At 41.8% G+C, this 14,419-nt stretch overlaps 1 protein-coding gene across 4 annotated transcripts in view; it reads left to right on the plus strand.

The window, feature by feature from the left end:
* EPHA4 (EPH receptor A4) overlaps positions 1-14,419 on the plus strand; it is a 150,903-nt gene that overhangs the window by 122,121 nt on the left and 14,363 nt on the right. For all 4 annotated transcript variants that reach the window (XR_005783253.1, XR_005783254.1, XM_040450893.1 and 1 more), the window contains 6 exons: positions 3,627-3,685; positions 5,493-5,606; positions 5,868-6,053; positions 10,677-10,738; positions 11,196-11,405; positions 13,297-13,446. Coding sequence is in view for 2 of the 4 variants with exons in the window: in XM_040450893.1 (XP_040306827.1) it covers positions 3,627-3,685; positions 5,493-5,606; positions 5,868-6,053; positions 10,677-10,738; positions 11,196-11,405; positions 13,297-13,446 (781 nt within the window). In the remaining 2 variants the exon portion in view is untranslated. The remainder of the gene's footprint in view (positions 1-3,626; positions 3,686-5,492; positions 5,607-5,867; positions 6,054-10,676; positions 10,739-11,195; positions 11,406-13,296; positions 13,447-14,419) is intronic.

Here is a 14,419-nt window from a genome sequence, read left to right on the forward strand (position 1 = left end):
TTCAATTCCAACCATTTCAAAATGTTGCTCATGAAGAACATTTAGACATCATTTGGTGCAAGAACAATGACAGCTTAAGGAAGGGGAAAAAGAAGGATGGCCTCTATGAATCTTCACGGGTGATGCCATTAAATGCTGCAAAGGGTCCTCCTGGAGCCGTGCTGGTTATTACATTGCTTTATCTTCTTTAATCTGCACTTTAGCTGAATAAATTACTTACCTTTTGCTAATTAGTTTTGGAACAGTGAACCACATCAATCAAATCCATCCACTTGATCAGGGAAGTTAGTATTTTAATAAAAGCAGGGTTTTCCTGTGCTGGGCCCCTGCCACGCTCCCCCTCCAAGGTTTTGTTTGTTTTATTGAATAGTCAAGGTGCTAGAAGGACACATGGGTTGGGAGGGCAGTGCTTGGGGCTCACGCTGTTCCTCAACAATGCCTGCTAATACCCTGATTCCACCCCCCTTTTGACGGAGGGCTGGGGAGGGCTCAGCTCTGCCTCCCAGCTCCACCTGAAGGGGAGGCTTTCCTCTCCCTCCTGCAGATGAAAGGTCTCGGCTTCCTTCTGGAGCATTCACTAACAAGCCCCTCCCCGCCCACCCCACCCTGTTACAATCAGATTGCCCAAATCCCAGGAATTAGAAGATCTTCAGCAACAAAGGATTCCTTCTGCCATTCAGGTGATCGGCCTTGGATGTCAGTTTAGAGTTAGCACTTCTTTAGGCTGTGTGGTTTCCTCCGGCCTGGCCAGCCCAACTTCAGTGGGCTTTCCTGGAACGCTAACGTACACTTTGTCCAACCCTGAGCCAAGGAAAAAGAGTCATCAGGTGACACAGATGGATCCTGACTTGGGCATTTCCGTTTCCAGTGTATCATGGAAAAGCTAATCAGGCTACCATCCGTCTTTGAAACAGTAGTGTCTTGTGTTTCTTTCCCAGCATTTTCTGGACTCCTGGAGGGTCCTCTCCAAGGAACACTGCAAGTCAAGAAGTTTCTTTAAAACTACACCTTCCCCTCTAATTCACTTCCTCCTTCTGTGTTTAGAAGTCTGAGGAGGGGGTGGGCGTGGCCACCTTATAATTAATGATCCCTGCCATTTTGCATTTCCTCTGGCTTTGCACATATTTAATGGAGGTGCTTGATGTAAAACAGATAACTGCACTCCTGGACAGCTGGAGGCCCTTGTTTCTGTTGGGATATTTCAGGGTCTTTTTGACCGACTCGCTGGCCACTTAAAGTTGGTACCAAAGCTCTCCTCTGCTCTATGCATTGTTTTGCTTCTTTAAAGGAAAGACATTCAAATCAGTATTGGAAATCTTAAGTGGTTCGAGAGATATACTTGTAATTTTAGATCATGCTTTTAGGAACGCTGATAAGATACAATCGCACAGACTGGCAGGACCCTATCACACCCCTGGGACCTCGCCACGCGTTTCCCTGACATAAAATCTTGTTTTCATAGTCCCTGACCTAACACTTCTATTTCCTTTAAAAGGGGAAGGGGGCGGGGAGGGGCCGACTACATCTCCCATCCAGACGCTTGGTTTCGGGACATTTCGACGTGTTGTGTTTCCTTGACGAAGCAATGGCTTTTCAAAGCGGTGGAATCCAACTTAAGTGGATACACTGATATAAAATACAGTATTACTTACAATAACTCTCATCAGATATCTTGATATAACTTCATCTCCACTACGAGGGGCATGTGAGATAGTGAGCAGATCAGGGGAGACGCACTCCTGTCCTTGCTAAGAGGGTCGTGGGTGAATGGCTTGCCCCATGTGCTGTGGAACTGAGCATGTCTGTCTGGCTGCCTACTTCCCTGGGGTTGTCGTGAAGATAGGATTCAATAATAGACACGATGGCACTTTAAAAAGTTGAAAGCAAAGTAAAAATGCAAGAATTCTACACGCTTGTGTAAGAATGAGTGACTGAGGTCTCTGTTTACCAAGCTGCTTCCTGCTTTGTAAACAGTTAGCGGAGGGGATGATAATGTGTCCGGAACACTCTGAAAAGTGAAATGCGGTGTACAAGTGGAAGGTGGTATTACTTGCAGGGAAATGACAACGCACAGAGAGACATCTACAGGCCCTGAGGGCCCGATCGCAGAGCTGGATCCTGCACCGAGGACAATCAGGAGCTGATGGGGGACCGTGATGGGACTGCATCTCCGGTTGTCCAGTTCGGCCCCGTTAGGTTCTCTGCTGTTCTCTCTTTTACACGATCATCCCACCCTTCTCTACTTTTTCAAAGTTCAGGGGTTCAGGGGTCCAGACTCTGATAGGACCACACTGCCGAGATGCTTTATGGCCTCAGTTTCCTCATTGTAAGAAATCTGGACTTAACTTGTCTGTAAAGCTCCTCGAAACTAGGAGATGATTATAAACTCCAGTGAACTCCAGTGCACTTTACATTTGGGACAGAAACACAAACGTACACATCTTATTCACTTCTTTGACCTCATCGTCCCCCAAACTTTAGAAATCCGTTATACCAACTGAGTTGAGCTTTTGATTCATTTCAGTGATATACACACATACACATATATATATACACACAGGCATGCATATATAACGTATCAAAATTATTGATTTAAGATTTATACGTATTCAAGATTTCTGACTCCCAAGACTTTTGTAACACCCAAAGCTCATTTCTTTAGGACATTTAGAGCAGAATACCAAATGTGAGACCATACGCCATTTTTTGGGAAAGAGATTTCGGCTACAAATGGAAACTTCTCATTTTTACTCTTTCAAGTTTTCTACAAACTCTTAAGGAACGTGATCAAGTAGAAAGCGCAAATATTTACCTTTTAAATCTTCATTAATAATTTAGGAGTTTGTAAGCAGCAGCTGAAACCAATAACCACAAAAGTATTGTTTTAAGAATATCATATAATATGATAATGAGGTTTTTGTCAATAACCACAAAACTGTTGTTTTAAGAATATCATATAATACGATAATGAGTTTTTTTCTGGTAGTGGTTTTTGTGGTTGTAGCAACAGGACTTACTTTACTTATCACATACTGAACATTATCGCCATTTGATTTATCCATAATTCACCCATGGAAACTTATTTTACTTTGGAATATGTATGGGAAAACTAGCCAATAAACTTATAATCTATCTTCAATAAGAGAAATTGATTCTGGAGATTTGAAATTATATTATAAAATATTTGCTTTATCACCTTAGTTTCTAACATTGTGGGTAAGAGCAGAGACTCTGGGGCACCTGTTTAGTGCAGTTGGTTAAACGTCCAGCTCTTGATTTTGGTTCAGGTCATGATCTCACAGTGGTGAGATCAAGTTCTGCTGAGGGCTCCACAGCCCTCAGCTTAAGATTGTCTCTCTCCCCTCCCCGACTAATGATTTCTCTCTCTGAAAAAAAAAAAAAAAAAAAAAAAAAAAAAAAAAGCAGAGACTCACAATCAGTTCTGATTGTGTTTGAAACCATTATTCACCAGCAAACTTTCCATAAACCTCAGTTTACTTGCCTGTGAAATGTGCACAGTATTTTTATTTGCCTGACTTATATATAGTATGGTAGCAAAGAACTTATCTTGTGGCTTACTACTTTTGAAAATAATTGTGTGTGTGTGTGTTTTTAATTTTTAATAGACGGAGTAAATACAGTAAAGCTAAACAAGAAGCAGATGAAGAGAAACATTTGAATCAAGGTACAAAAATTGGATTAAGAATAAATTTTATCTTTAGACTCTGTCTCGTGTTTTCAGTTTAGAAATGCCTGCATTAAATTCATGTGGCTATCAGTATTATAGCTCTTTCATAGAATTATCTAAGTAACGTACGTATTTCCCACTGAAATAAGTGATTTGGGAGTGTTTCGAGTGAGGTTAAAGATGGGGGTTGGGGAAACTTCCTTTCGATTCTTCTTATTCCTTGTTTTACTGTCTACCCTGGAAAAGTATTGGTCTTGCTGGTCATTTGTGTAGCTGGGTGACAAGGCTTAACAGGTGACAATTTTTCTCATCTTTGTAAGATACAGTTTTTGGAGAGGAAAAGAACAAGGAACGAACAGTAATCGCTCTACCCCCAACAATATGTGCTGTGGCATTCAGGACTACTAATATCTCTTTAGTGGGTTCTGCTTATTCTGGGGTCAAAGAATAAGTTCAAAGAACTGGCCCTAGAATGACTTGACGAGGTAGAAGATTCCTAAGATCCAATAGAACGTTTTGAGATGATGGCGTCGTCCTCTACCTGCTCTGTCCAACACATTAGCCAGTAGCCACGTGCACTATTGAAAACTTGAAAAGTAGCAAGTGTGAATGAGGAAGCACGTTTTTAATTTCTTTGATTTTAAGTAATTTACATGTAAATAGCAAGGTGTGGCTAATAAGTGCCCTATTGGACAGCAGCACAGGGAGGTGGAAGGAAGAGACACTAGGGGTAGGAAGAATCATCTTGAGAAAGATTTTCTTGGCTACAGCATATAAAGCAATAAAGGCTATGGAATGTCTGACAACCTTCCATTTGGTCACCTTATTTTCTTTCTAAAACCATATTTTTCAAATTTGCATGTGGTATATATATTTTTAAAAACAAACGTGACTTTTTTTTTTTTTTTTTTTTTAATTTAAATGAGATGATGAGGACAAGACTGATAGTTCCGGAAAATCAAGGAGATTAGGCCAACCAGTGCCCTACCCCCTTTCTGTGCCCCAAAGCCCTAGGAGCTCTGGCAGGGAAAGGAGGGGTCCCAGGAATTACTGATGCTTCTTGTCCCCGCAGCCCTGGGACATTCTGAATTTCGGCTGCGAGTTGTCTGTGGGGTTTGGCTGAATGACACTTCCTGATATTCCAACCATTCACAACTAGGCTGTAACATTTTCTCCAACTGCAGCTTTCGGATGACCTTCAGTGTCTTTACTCATAACACCTTCTTTCCAAAGCAGAATAAATGTGGAAGCCCAACACAGCGTGTATATTCTCCAGTCCGCTAGCTAGCATTGCCCCTCTTATCTATTTTAACCTAGCTTTCATCTTCATTTGTTAATTATCGGTCACGTGCTTAATTGGTCCCGGTATCGGGCACCGTGTAAACATGGCCGATTAAGAAAGGAAGTTCCCATTATCTTCCCTGAGCAAATATAGCTGCAGATGGTGGGTGGGACACGAGCAACCGACTTGGACAAAGGTATTCAGCGTAACACATTCCAAATTTTCTTGTAGAGACTCTCTTTTCCTCCACGGGATGGGTTGTTTTTAAAATTTCCTCCTTGAAGGGTGAAGACATTCCGGGAAGTCAGTAGAGCTGTGGCCTCTTAAGTAGCTAACAATTCTCTGTTTACCCACTAATGAAAACCAGAGCAAGAGTTTAAACATTTCTGTATGTCTATTGCTAAGTATGTTTGTCATGCTAAGAAAACTTCCTCTGCTAAATATTTTTAGACGCGGACAACTTAAGTTCGTTAGCGGTTTCTGAGAAGTATTCTGCCAACCTGTCACGTGTTTATTACTTAGGTGTTAGAACTTACGTGGACCCCTTTACCTATGAAGATCCCAACCAAGCAGTTCGAGAATTTGCCAAAGAAATCGACGCATCCTGCATTAAGATTGAAAAAGTCATAGGAGTTGGTAGGTGTTTGAGTGTCTCTCTAATAAGCAAGCCTATTTTCTTTGTGGACATTAAATATACCTATGCGGATTATACAAACGTGTACGAACATATCGCGTGTACAGGTATGTATGTAAATATCTGTGTACGTGAAATTCCCTTGATCTATGTAAAACATTAGCAGAGTGCCTGGCATGTAAGTAGCACGCAACAAATGTTAGCTCTTACTTTCATCTTGAACGTGTTTCTGGTCCATCGTTGATTCGTTTTCTCTCCCAAAGGTGAATTTGGTGAAGTATGCAGTGGGCGTCTCAAAGTGCCTGGCAAGAGAGAGATCTGTGTGGCCATCAAGACCCTGAAAGCTGGTTATACAGATAAACAGAGGAGAGACTTCCTGAGTGAGGCCAGCATCATGGGACAGTTTGACCACCCGAATATAATTCACTTGGAAGGCGTTGTCACCAAATGTACGTGGGGCGCTCCTTTTACAAAGCCAAGTTAGAAGTTCCTGGCAAATTAAACCCACATTTTCTTTCCAGGGAAATGACAGATGGAGCAGACCCACTGATTGCTAATGGGAGGAAATCAGTGCAGGACAAGTCATTAATCTTGCAGTCAGCTCTCAATGGGTCTATGGTTTAGGCTGATACACTATTTCCAAGGCAGCTTGTGTGAGATTTTAGGGAAATTAATATTGCAGATTTTTTGGTATGCCTCGCCATCTTTCAAACCTTTGCTAGACCAAACTGATTGTCACAGGGTAGGCGCAAGCAGATGGTAAGCAAAATAAAATTTAAGTACTTTTCGTATGAAACACAACAAAAGCTCGCCACGCCTCGTGCTCGAACCTTCAGTTCCAGATGCAGGGAGTGAATCTTGGAAGTCTATTTACAGTAACACCTGGTTGAACCTTCCTTTTTTAGCCCATTAGCATTCGCGGAGCCTGCGAACCACGCTTCGGTTAAAATACGACACAGCTCAACAGATGCATTTTGTGAAGCAAACCCTGAATACATCTGCAAGGCTGGCTAAGACCCATTTTTAAGGCACCACATGGACAGTGAGCTGAAGCGGTTACTACTGAAGGGTGGCTCTGTTCCAGGAGCCGCAGTACCTACTATTTCACTACACGGCAAAGATCTTATAAGCCCCAGGGCCGTGTCTCCAGGAAGGCCAAGGTTCCTCTCACTTGATTCAGGGTGCCTGTGAAAAGCACCCTCAGTGAACACATGCAGAGTGGGTAAAAGGGAGCCGTGGGGAGAGAAGAGTAGGTTAAAAGAGTAAAACTTTGGCCATTAGCTCTGGGGTAGAGCAGAAAGTAAGACCCAAGAGCACATCATCTTTTAAGATGAGACAATAAGGAGGTTCCTAAAAAGTGAGAGAAAGTGTGCCTTCATTCAGAGGTCCTCCTCAAGCTTAAACGTCCATCAGAATTCTGGAAAACGTGTTCAGACAGTTTCCTGGAGCAGGTTTTATTCCTCAGGTGGGGTGGGGCCCATGCGTTCACATTTCTAAAGATCTGGAAGGTGAGGCAAAGGTTTCGGGGCACCGGACTCGGAGACTCCCGTGTCCACGCCACTACTAGGAAAGCATGTGGTCGTGAGCAGTTAGTTGCTCAAGATTTCAGTTTCCTCATCTACAAAATAGAGATGAAAATAGAACTTGCCAAAGAAGGTTATTTTGGATGAAAGACTTCCCGTGTTTAGCATAATGCTTGGCGAATTTAAACAACAGAAAACTTCCCTCAGTGTTAAATGGTAACGCTATGTCTTAAGAAGTACACCTTTCCCCATCATCAGAATCCCTCAAAAACGGAACCTTGGTGCTAAGGGTATATGATTTCCCACCTAAGGCGAAGGCTATGATTAGCACAGAATACCTCTCTTTGCTTTTTAAGATTAGTTTTGCAGACAGGATATTTTTCTGTTGCCCGTTGGCCTTCGGAGCTGCCCAGAGCCCTTCACTACCTTAATTGAAAGATAACATTCCAGGGGCGCCTGGGTGGCGCAGTCGGTTAAGCGTCCGACTTCAGCCAGGTCACGATCTCGCGGTCCGTGAGTTCGAGCCCCGCATCGGGCTCTGGGCTGATGGCTCAGAGCCTGGAGCCTGTTTCCGAATCTGTGTCTCCCTCTCTCTCTGCCCCTCCCCCGTTCATGCTCTGTCTCTCTCTGTCCCAAAAATAAATAAAAAACGTTGAAAATAAATTTAAAAAAAAAAAAAAAAGAAAGATAACATTCTGTTTAAATACTTCTGCAGGGGTCCAGTTTCTCAAAAGGAGGCTCTGTTCAGCTTGGGGTGTTTTTTCCTGCTGCAGACAGTGATTTTCGTAGCACCTCTGCAGAAGAGAGAAGAACCAGGGGATCTCTGTATTAAAGTCCCACCGCGCCTCTAAAACCCATAGCTATTACAGCTGTAACTGTTATAAACGACTGGATGCATTTGCATAATGCAGTTGTCACTGAGTTAAAATGATTTAAAATTTCCACCAGAGGAATTGGCCCCTTCCCCCACTCCACCCCCACACCCCCCCCCACCACGTCCCTGCCCGTTTCAGGGGAGGAACCACCTTCCCTCCGTGAGCCCAGCTGAGCCCCATTTTATAAGCCCCTCTGCTTACGGAGACATTCGTCTTTATTTCTCTTGGAGAGCTCATAAAGATTCTGACAAATGGATACTTTTAATAAACAGAAGAAGGAATGTAGAAAAATCGTGAAGACCTGCCAACAGTCAGAGGAGGGCACAAAGGTGATGTGGGAGCGTGTGAATTCATTACCAGCAGTTACTTGAAGAACTTTTTAAACTGATGGGGAGATGATACATTCCCTCCACCACCCCTCCCCCCACAACTCTCTTCTGGGGCTTCTACTCTCTTGTCCACACTTCCAGAGGGATCTGGTGAGGTAGAAGTAGGTGTTAATGCAAGAGAGTCCATTTCACTCATTGGTTGACGAAGTATCTTTTGATTGAGTTGGGTTCATCACAGCTCACTTGGATGCATTTGGTCTGTCCGTGGCCGCAGATGTAGAGGGTACGTGAATCTAAAACAGAGAGCTTCGGGTCACCTGGGTGGCTCAGTGGGTTAAGCATCGACTCTCGATTTCGGCTCAGGTCATGACCTCAGGGTTGGTGGGATCGAGTCCCCCACCGGGCTCAAGCACCGAGCCTGCCTAGGAGTCTCTCTCTCTCTGCCTCTCCCCACACCCTCCGTACTTTCTCTCTCTCTCTCTGTCAGAATAAATTAATAAAATTAACTTATTACAAATGTATTTAATAATTTATAAAATAAGTAAAGCAAAGAGCTTCCTATTTATTATATTGAGGGAGAACAGAAAAGGTGTTCAGAGATGACTCCCTCCAGCTGAGGGGAAAGACCGGAAGTGGTTTTGCTCACCCTTTGATCGAAGCCACGACTTCCCCTTTTTCTGCCGGCTTTCTTTCATTCATCACTGAAAATAAACTCTCCGTGGTATCATTTCCTCATCCAAAAGTTTTACCTCGGAAAGATTGCTTAGACATGATACCAAAAAAACACAATAAAAAAAAAATGATTGGGGTTCCTGGATGACTCATTTTCATCTCAGGTGATGATCTCAGGGTTGGTGAGTTTGAGCCTCCCGTCAGGCTCTATACTGTCTGTGAGGGGCCTGCTTGGGATTCTCTGTCTCCCTCTCACCCTGCCCCTCCTCCCTTCTCTCTCTTACAAGTTTAATAAGTAAATAAACTTTAAGGTAAAAACATTAAAAATAAACAAGTGATTTTAAAAACTGATAACTTGGACTGTTTTGAGATTGAAAATTTCTGTTCTTCCTAATTTTTGCCTCTGAAATAAAGACATTTCCCCCCTCCGCACATCAGAACGGAGTCTATTCTGGGTGGGAAAGGTATTAAGTTAGGATGGTTACAGGAACTTTCCAGCAGTGACCTACCCCAGTCCATTTTCCCTGACTGAATGTCTAAGTCCAAACCGTCCACAAGTATAGCGATGAAAGTGAATATTTTTGATTTATCAAACGAGCATTTTATTTTCCTCCCGGGGAATCTTTTATGTTGTCTTTGCTTTAACCTTTCCCTTAGTACAATATTGAGGATTTACGTCCCCACCCCAATTCCCTCCCACAAACACTATTTAAAAAGGAGTTTCAGATCTTGAGTCCATTGGCAGCCATGAAGAAACTAAAGAATGATTCCTATTTCCTAAGTTCCTCAGAAAGAAAACTAAAGTAAACTAAAAGTATTGTTCCCCCCCCCCCACTTCTCCCAAACCTTAAATTCATTTTATTCTCTTTGATAAAAACAAACACGCGCGCGCACACACACACACACACACACACACAAACAGGTGAAGGGGGAGCAAGGATATCCTAGTGCTGAATTAACTTGTCTCAGTTGAAATAATTTCCTGCAACTTTTCTCTGATTTTTGTTTTTTTGTTGTTGCTGTTGTCACTGCTGCTGAAGTTGTCCGCTTAAAGGACCAAATAGGATAACTTTTTTTTGTAGATAGGAAAGGGAAAAGAAAGGAGGTATCTCCCGATCTGAGTAAGGTGGGGTGGGAGGGGGGGAGAGGGGTTAACATTGCGCATGCTTGAGCTTTAAGATGTGTCTGAGTAATGAAGTATCCTGCGTAGTTACTGCGCTTAGAAACTTGCGTTTCTCTAAATAAGTAAAAAAGTTTCTCTGTCCATTGATTCCTTTAGCATCACACAAGTGGCTCTTCTGGGGACAAAATAAATTAATTATCCTAAAGATTTTTTCGCCTTTAAACAGGCCGGCCCATTTATCTTCCTCCCCTTTTGCTTGAGAGAGCAATTATCCCTTCATGTGCTCCCTGGATACCGGAGGCCACTTTAGTTAAAGACCTTGTCAACAGGCCACCCAAAGGGTTAACCTTCCAGATGGAATTTAAACCTACCCGTCCTTTTAATATTTCATTCCTAGCTCCCCACAGCTGAGGCATAAGCTTGGCTTGTTTTAATTAAATTAGATCGCACAAGACAGGTGTCTTGGCAGTAAAATTGTGCACAGCCCATTTTTATCTCATTAACTGCAGTGCTCATCAAGGGTTTGTGTTTTTCTTTCTGAAAACTCTAGGTAAACCAGTAATGATCATAACAGAGTACATGGAGAATGGCTCCTTGGATGCATTCCTCAGGGTACGTGACTACTTTATATTAAACCCAAGAATGTCGGTATTTAGAAAACTCTAACAGACTCCTTGCGTCCATTCTGTTTAGTTGTATTCATGGAATTTTTTTAATGGGGCAAGGGAAGAAGAGGAGAAATAGAGAATGATGTGATTTTTAAAGGCTATTAAATAATCCATGTTCAATGAGGCTGGTATTTGATTTATTCTTGCATTGTGGGGCTATGTGAGCCGTAGATTCATTACAGTTGGATAATTTCCATCTACCACAGGAAGCAAACCCAGTTCTTAGGATACACTCTACTAGTGAGTTAGTGACTTCGGTCAGAAAGGTCCGGAAATAGTGTGGCATTTCATTGCAGGCTTGATACAGAAATCAAAAAAGATCTAAGTAATAATAAATGCTTTGGTGAAAATTAATTTGGCCTAATGCTAATGAGATTTTTCCTTATTCCTTTCCTACGCAGAAGAATGATGGCAGATTTACTGTCATTCAGCTGGTGGGCATGCTTCGTGGCATCGGGTCCGGGATGAAGTATTTATCGGATATGAGCTATGTGCATCGAGATCTGGCTGCACGGAATATTCTGGTAAATAGCAACTTGGTCTGCAAAGTGTCTGATTTTGGCATGTCCCGAGTACTTGAGGATGATCCGGAAGCAGCTTACACCACCAGGGTAAGGAGGATTTGCGACCTCTGGGTTTTGACTCTGATGAAACTGTTCCTCTTTTCTCACTTTGATGTTTAAGCCCTTTGTGATTTTGTAAGTTTCCTCATCCTTCAGAGCCTCTTCATATCCCCGCATCCATTTTCAAGCTGTATTTCTGAGAGGGATTTTGAAACCGCCTTAAGATGTGTGACTGCTTTAAAAACGGCAAACTAGAGCTTTGAGTAAATATTGTATTTATTACACTTACTTTTTCTTCTTTTCCTTCCTTCCCTCCTTCCTTCCTTCCTTCCTTCCTGTTTTAGATTTTCCATTTGATTCTTTTCTATTATTAAAAAGTCTTCTTATTTTAAACAAGGTAGAGCAACGTTTCTAGTTGGTTGGCCACTGAGTCTGAGAATGTGTATACAGGATTTATAAATCATTTACACTGTGCAAGGAGTTTTCAACTTTAATGGCCTTCGTTTTACTCCTGGTGGATAGGCCGGATTAGGGCACAGTTAAGAGTTATCAGTATACAGTTAATGGCTATCTTCTCTTAGCTGGACAATCTGAATATAAGATACTAATGGAATAAACAGAATCCTAAAAGTGTTTGGCCATTAGGGCTGGGCACTGCTGAAATCAACGGAAAGCAGACATTTTCCTCCTTTGGTGCTCACTTTGCAATTTACAATCCTAGTTTTTGTTTTTGTTTGGTTGGTGGGTGGGTGGGTGGGTGGGTGGGTATGTTTCTTTTTTTTCCCTGGTAGTGTTCTATGGCCGTGGCTCTAGCTTTGAAACTTACACATATATCCACTTTTGAATTCTAAGTCCATTCATGTAAGAAAGAATGCATCTTTGTGAATACTGAAGATCTTGTATTTTTACCAGTTATTTGGAGAGGAAGATTAAAGGAGGCTTTGAGAATGATCCATTTACGTAGATTAAACCTTAGCCAACTAGTTAAGGAAGGTGGAAGGCAGCGCAAGTGTCCTTCTGTATAGAACAAGTAGAAATGTAACACGCTGGGTTTTCAGTGTTTCAGTCACACTGCAGTGAATCAATGTAATTTCTAGGACTGTTTAGTGTCTTGTTTAGCAGCCTCAGTAAAGCAAGCTTTCAAATGATGTTCTCTGGAACGGCTGGAGTCTCAAGTTAAGTTGTATTAATTTCCCCAGATGGAACCTGAGGAAATTTGAAACTTGATTCAAAACCCCTTTCACCTAAGTGTAATAACCAAACAATAGACATTTGGGGCAAAGAAAAAAAAATCAAGCACCAATTTTAAACTTTTTCTGGGTAATAGTCAGTTCCTTTGCCACGTTTGCAGGTGCCCTCCCTCCATTAAAGTCGGTAATGACATTAGCATCTGCTACTTGTCTTCCTCTAAGAGCCTGCGTAATGTATTACCTTCTAACCATGTTAAGCATCTTTCTCATGCTATGTAAAAGTAGGATGGCAGTGTGGAGGATAGAAAATTTCATATTTAACTTCCTTAGTTCATGACTCCAGAAGCAATATTAAATATCGCCATTGTGCTGCTGGGTGAGAGAATTCAGCAGGAAGTCAAAGTGAGCGTCAGCTACGCATCCACTGATATACCGTCATAACATATGCATGTTGTAAATCCTGCGATTTCCTTTCTCCTACAATATCGCCTGAAGCAGAACTCAAATAGGTAGGCTCTTTAAAAAACAATTAAACAGACTACTTGTTCACTGCCCTGTGACCAAAGAAAACACATGAGAAGTGTCTCAACTTAGAAGACTAGTTAAAATAAACAAGTCTCTTATTATTGTTTGGAGAGCTATCTCAGGAATGCTGTTGTCCTGCTTGGCAAACAGTAAGAACATTCAGGGACTAAAATGGCACATCAGGGATGTACTTAGGGAATAACTTATGGCTCGAATGTTCACAGGGTGGCAAGATTCCTATCCGGTGGACCGCGCCAGAAGCAATTGCCTATCGTAAATTCACATCAGCGAGTGATGTATGGAGCTATGGAATCGTTATGTGGGAAGTTATGTCATATGGAGAGAGACCCTACTGGGATATGTCCAATCAAGACGTGAGTCTTTATGTTCTGAAATATATGTCTCTGCATTGAGATTGCATCAGTGTATGATGGAGTAGGCTTGAGCTTGAAATGATACATGAAACTCAAGATTCTCAATACAAATGTGTGTAATAATCTCGTTAAACCCCACAGTCGTGGATTTCAAGGACCAAAATTACGTCGCCTAAATGGGGGTAGCATGAGAGACCAACTCAGTAGATTTATATTTTTATCTATAAATTTATAGATTTATATTCGATAGATTTATCTTTTACGTGATTAATGCTCCAATCCACAGTGGCATACAATTCAACTTTGATTTCTAGGAAAATTCAAGGATACATGAAAAACGCAAATTTCACATGTGAAAAAATGGACACCAAGGGTTTATCTGAAGAGAACTAGTGAATATTTTAAAGCTGGCATAGTTGTAATTAGAGCTTGCCCCTTGAGGACTCTAAAATAAAGCTTCACTAAATGACCCTTTGTAAATTATGCACATCCCTTTAAATGTACCATCTGGACTACTTCGTAAGGGAGTATCCACAATGCCTGCAATTTCAGAAAAGCATTCAATAATGACACTAATAAGATTCCAGAGTAATAGAATTTAATTACAAACATCTCCAGTGAAAAAGAAGGAAAAAAACAGAAAAACAAAAAACTTGGACCAAGGGGTCTTCCCAGAACACTTGTTAGTTGTACGTGTGAAGTAAAATATTAGCACACAGGGCTTCCAAAGGCGTGGCCTTCAATTTCTCAGTAAAAATTACAGCTTAGAAAAAAAATCTCCTTTTCAAAAATTTTCTCTGATGTGGAATGCTACCTGACCATCTGCTTTGTCCTGAAACAGCAAGAGGTTGCACAGCCTTGGCTATTAGATGAAGAACTCGAGAAATCGGATGCTGGTTGCCTTATCAATAAAATAATGTTCAGAGCGATAGAGAAACTAATGCACTCCACGGCGAGGGGCGCAGAAAAGAAT

Source organism: Herpailurus yagouaroundi, unplaced genomic scaffold (assembly GCF_014898765.1).
Source record: "Herpailurus yagouaroundi ecotype Mexico unplaced genomic scaffold, PumYag 202, whole genome shotgun sequence".
Taxonomy (NCBI): Eukaryota; Metazoa; Chordata; class Mammalia; order Carnivora; family Felidae; genus Herpailurus; species Herpailurus yagouaroundi.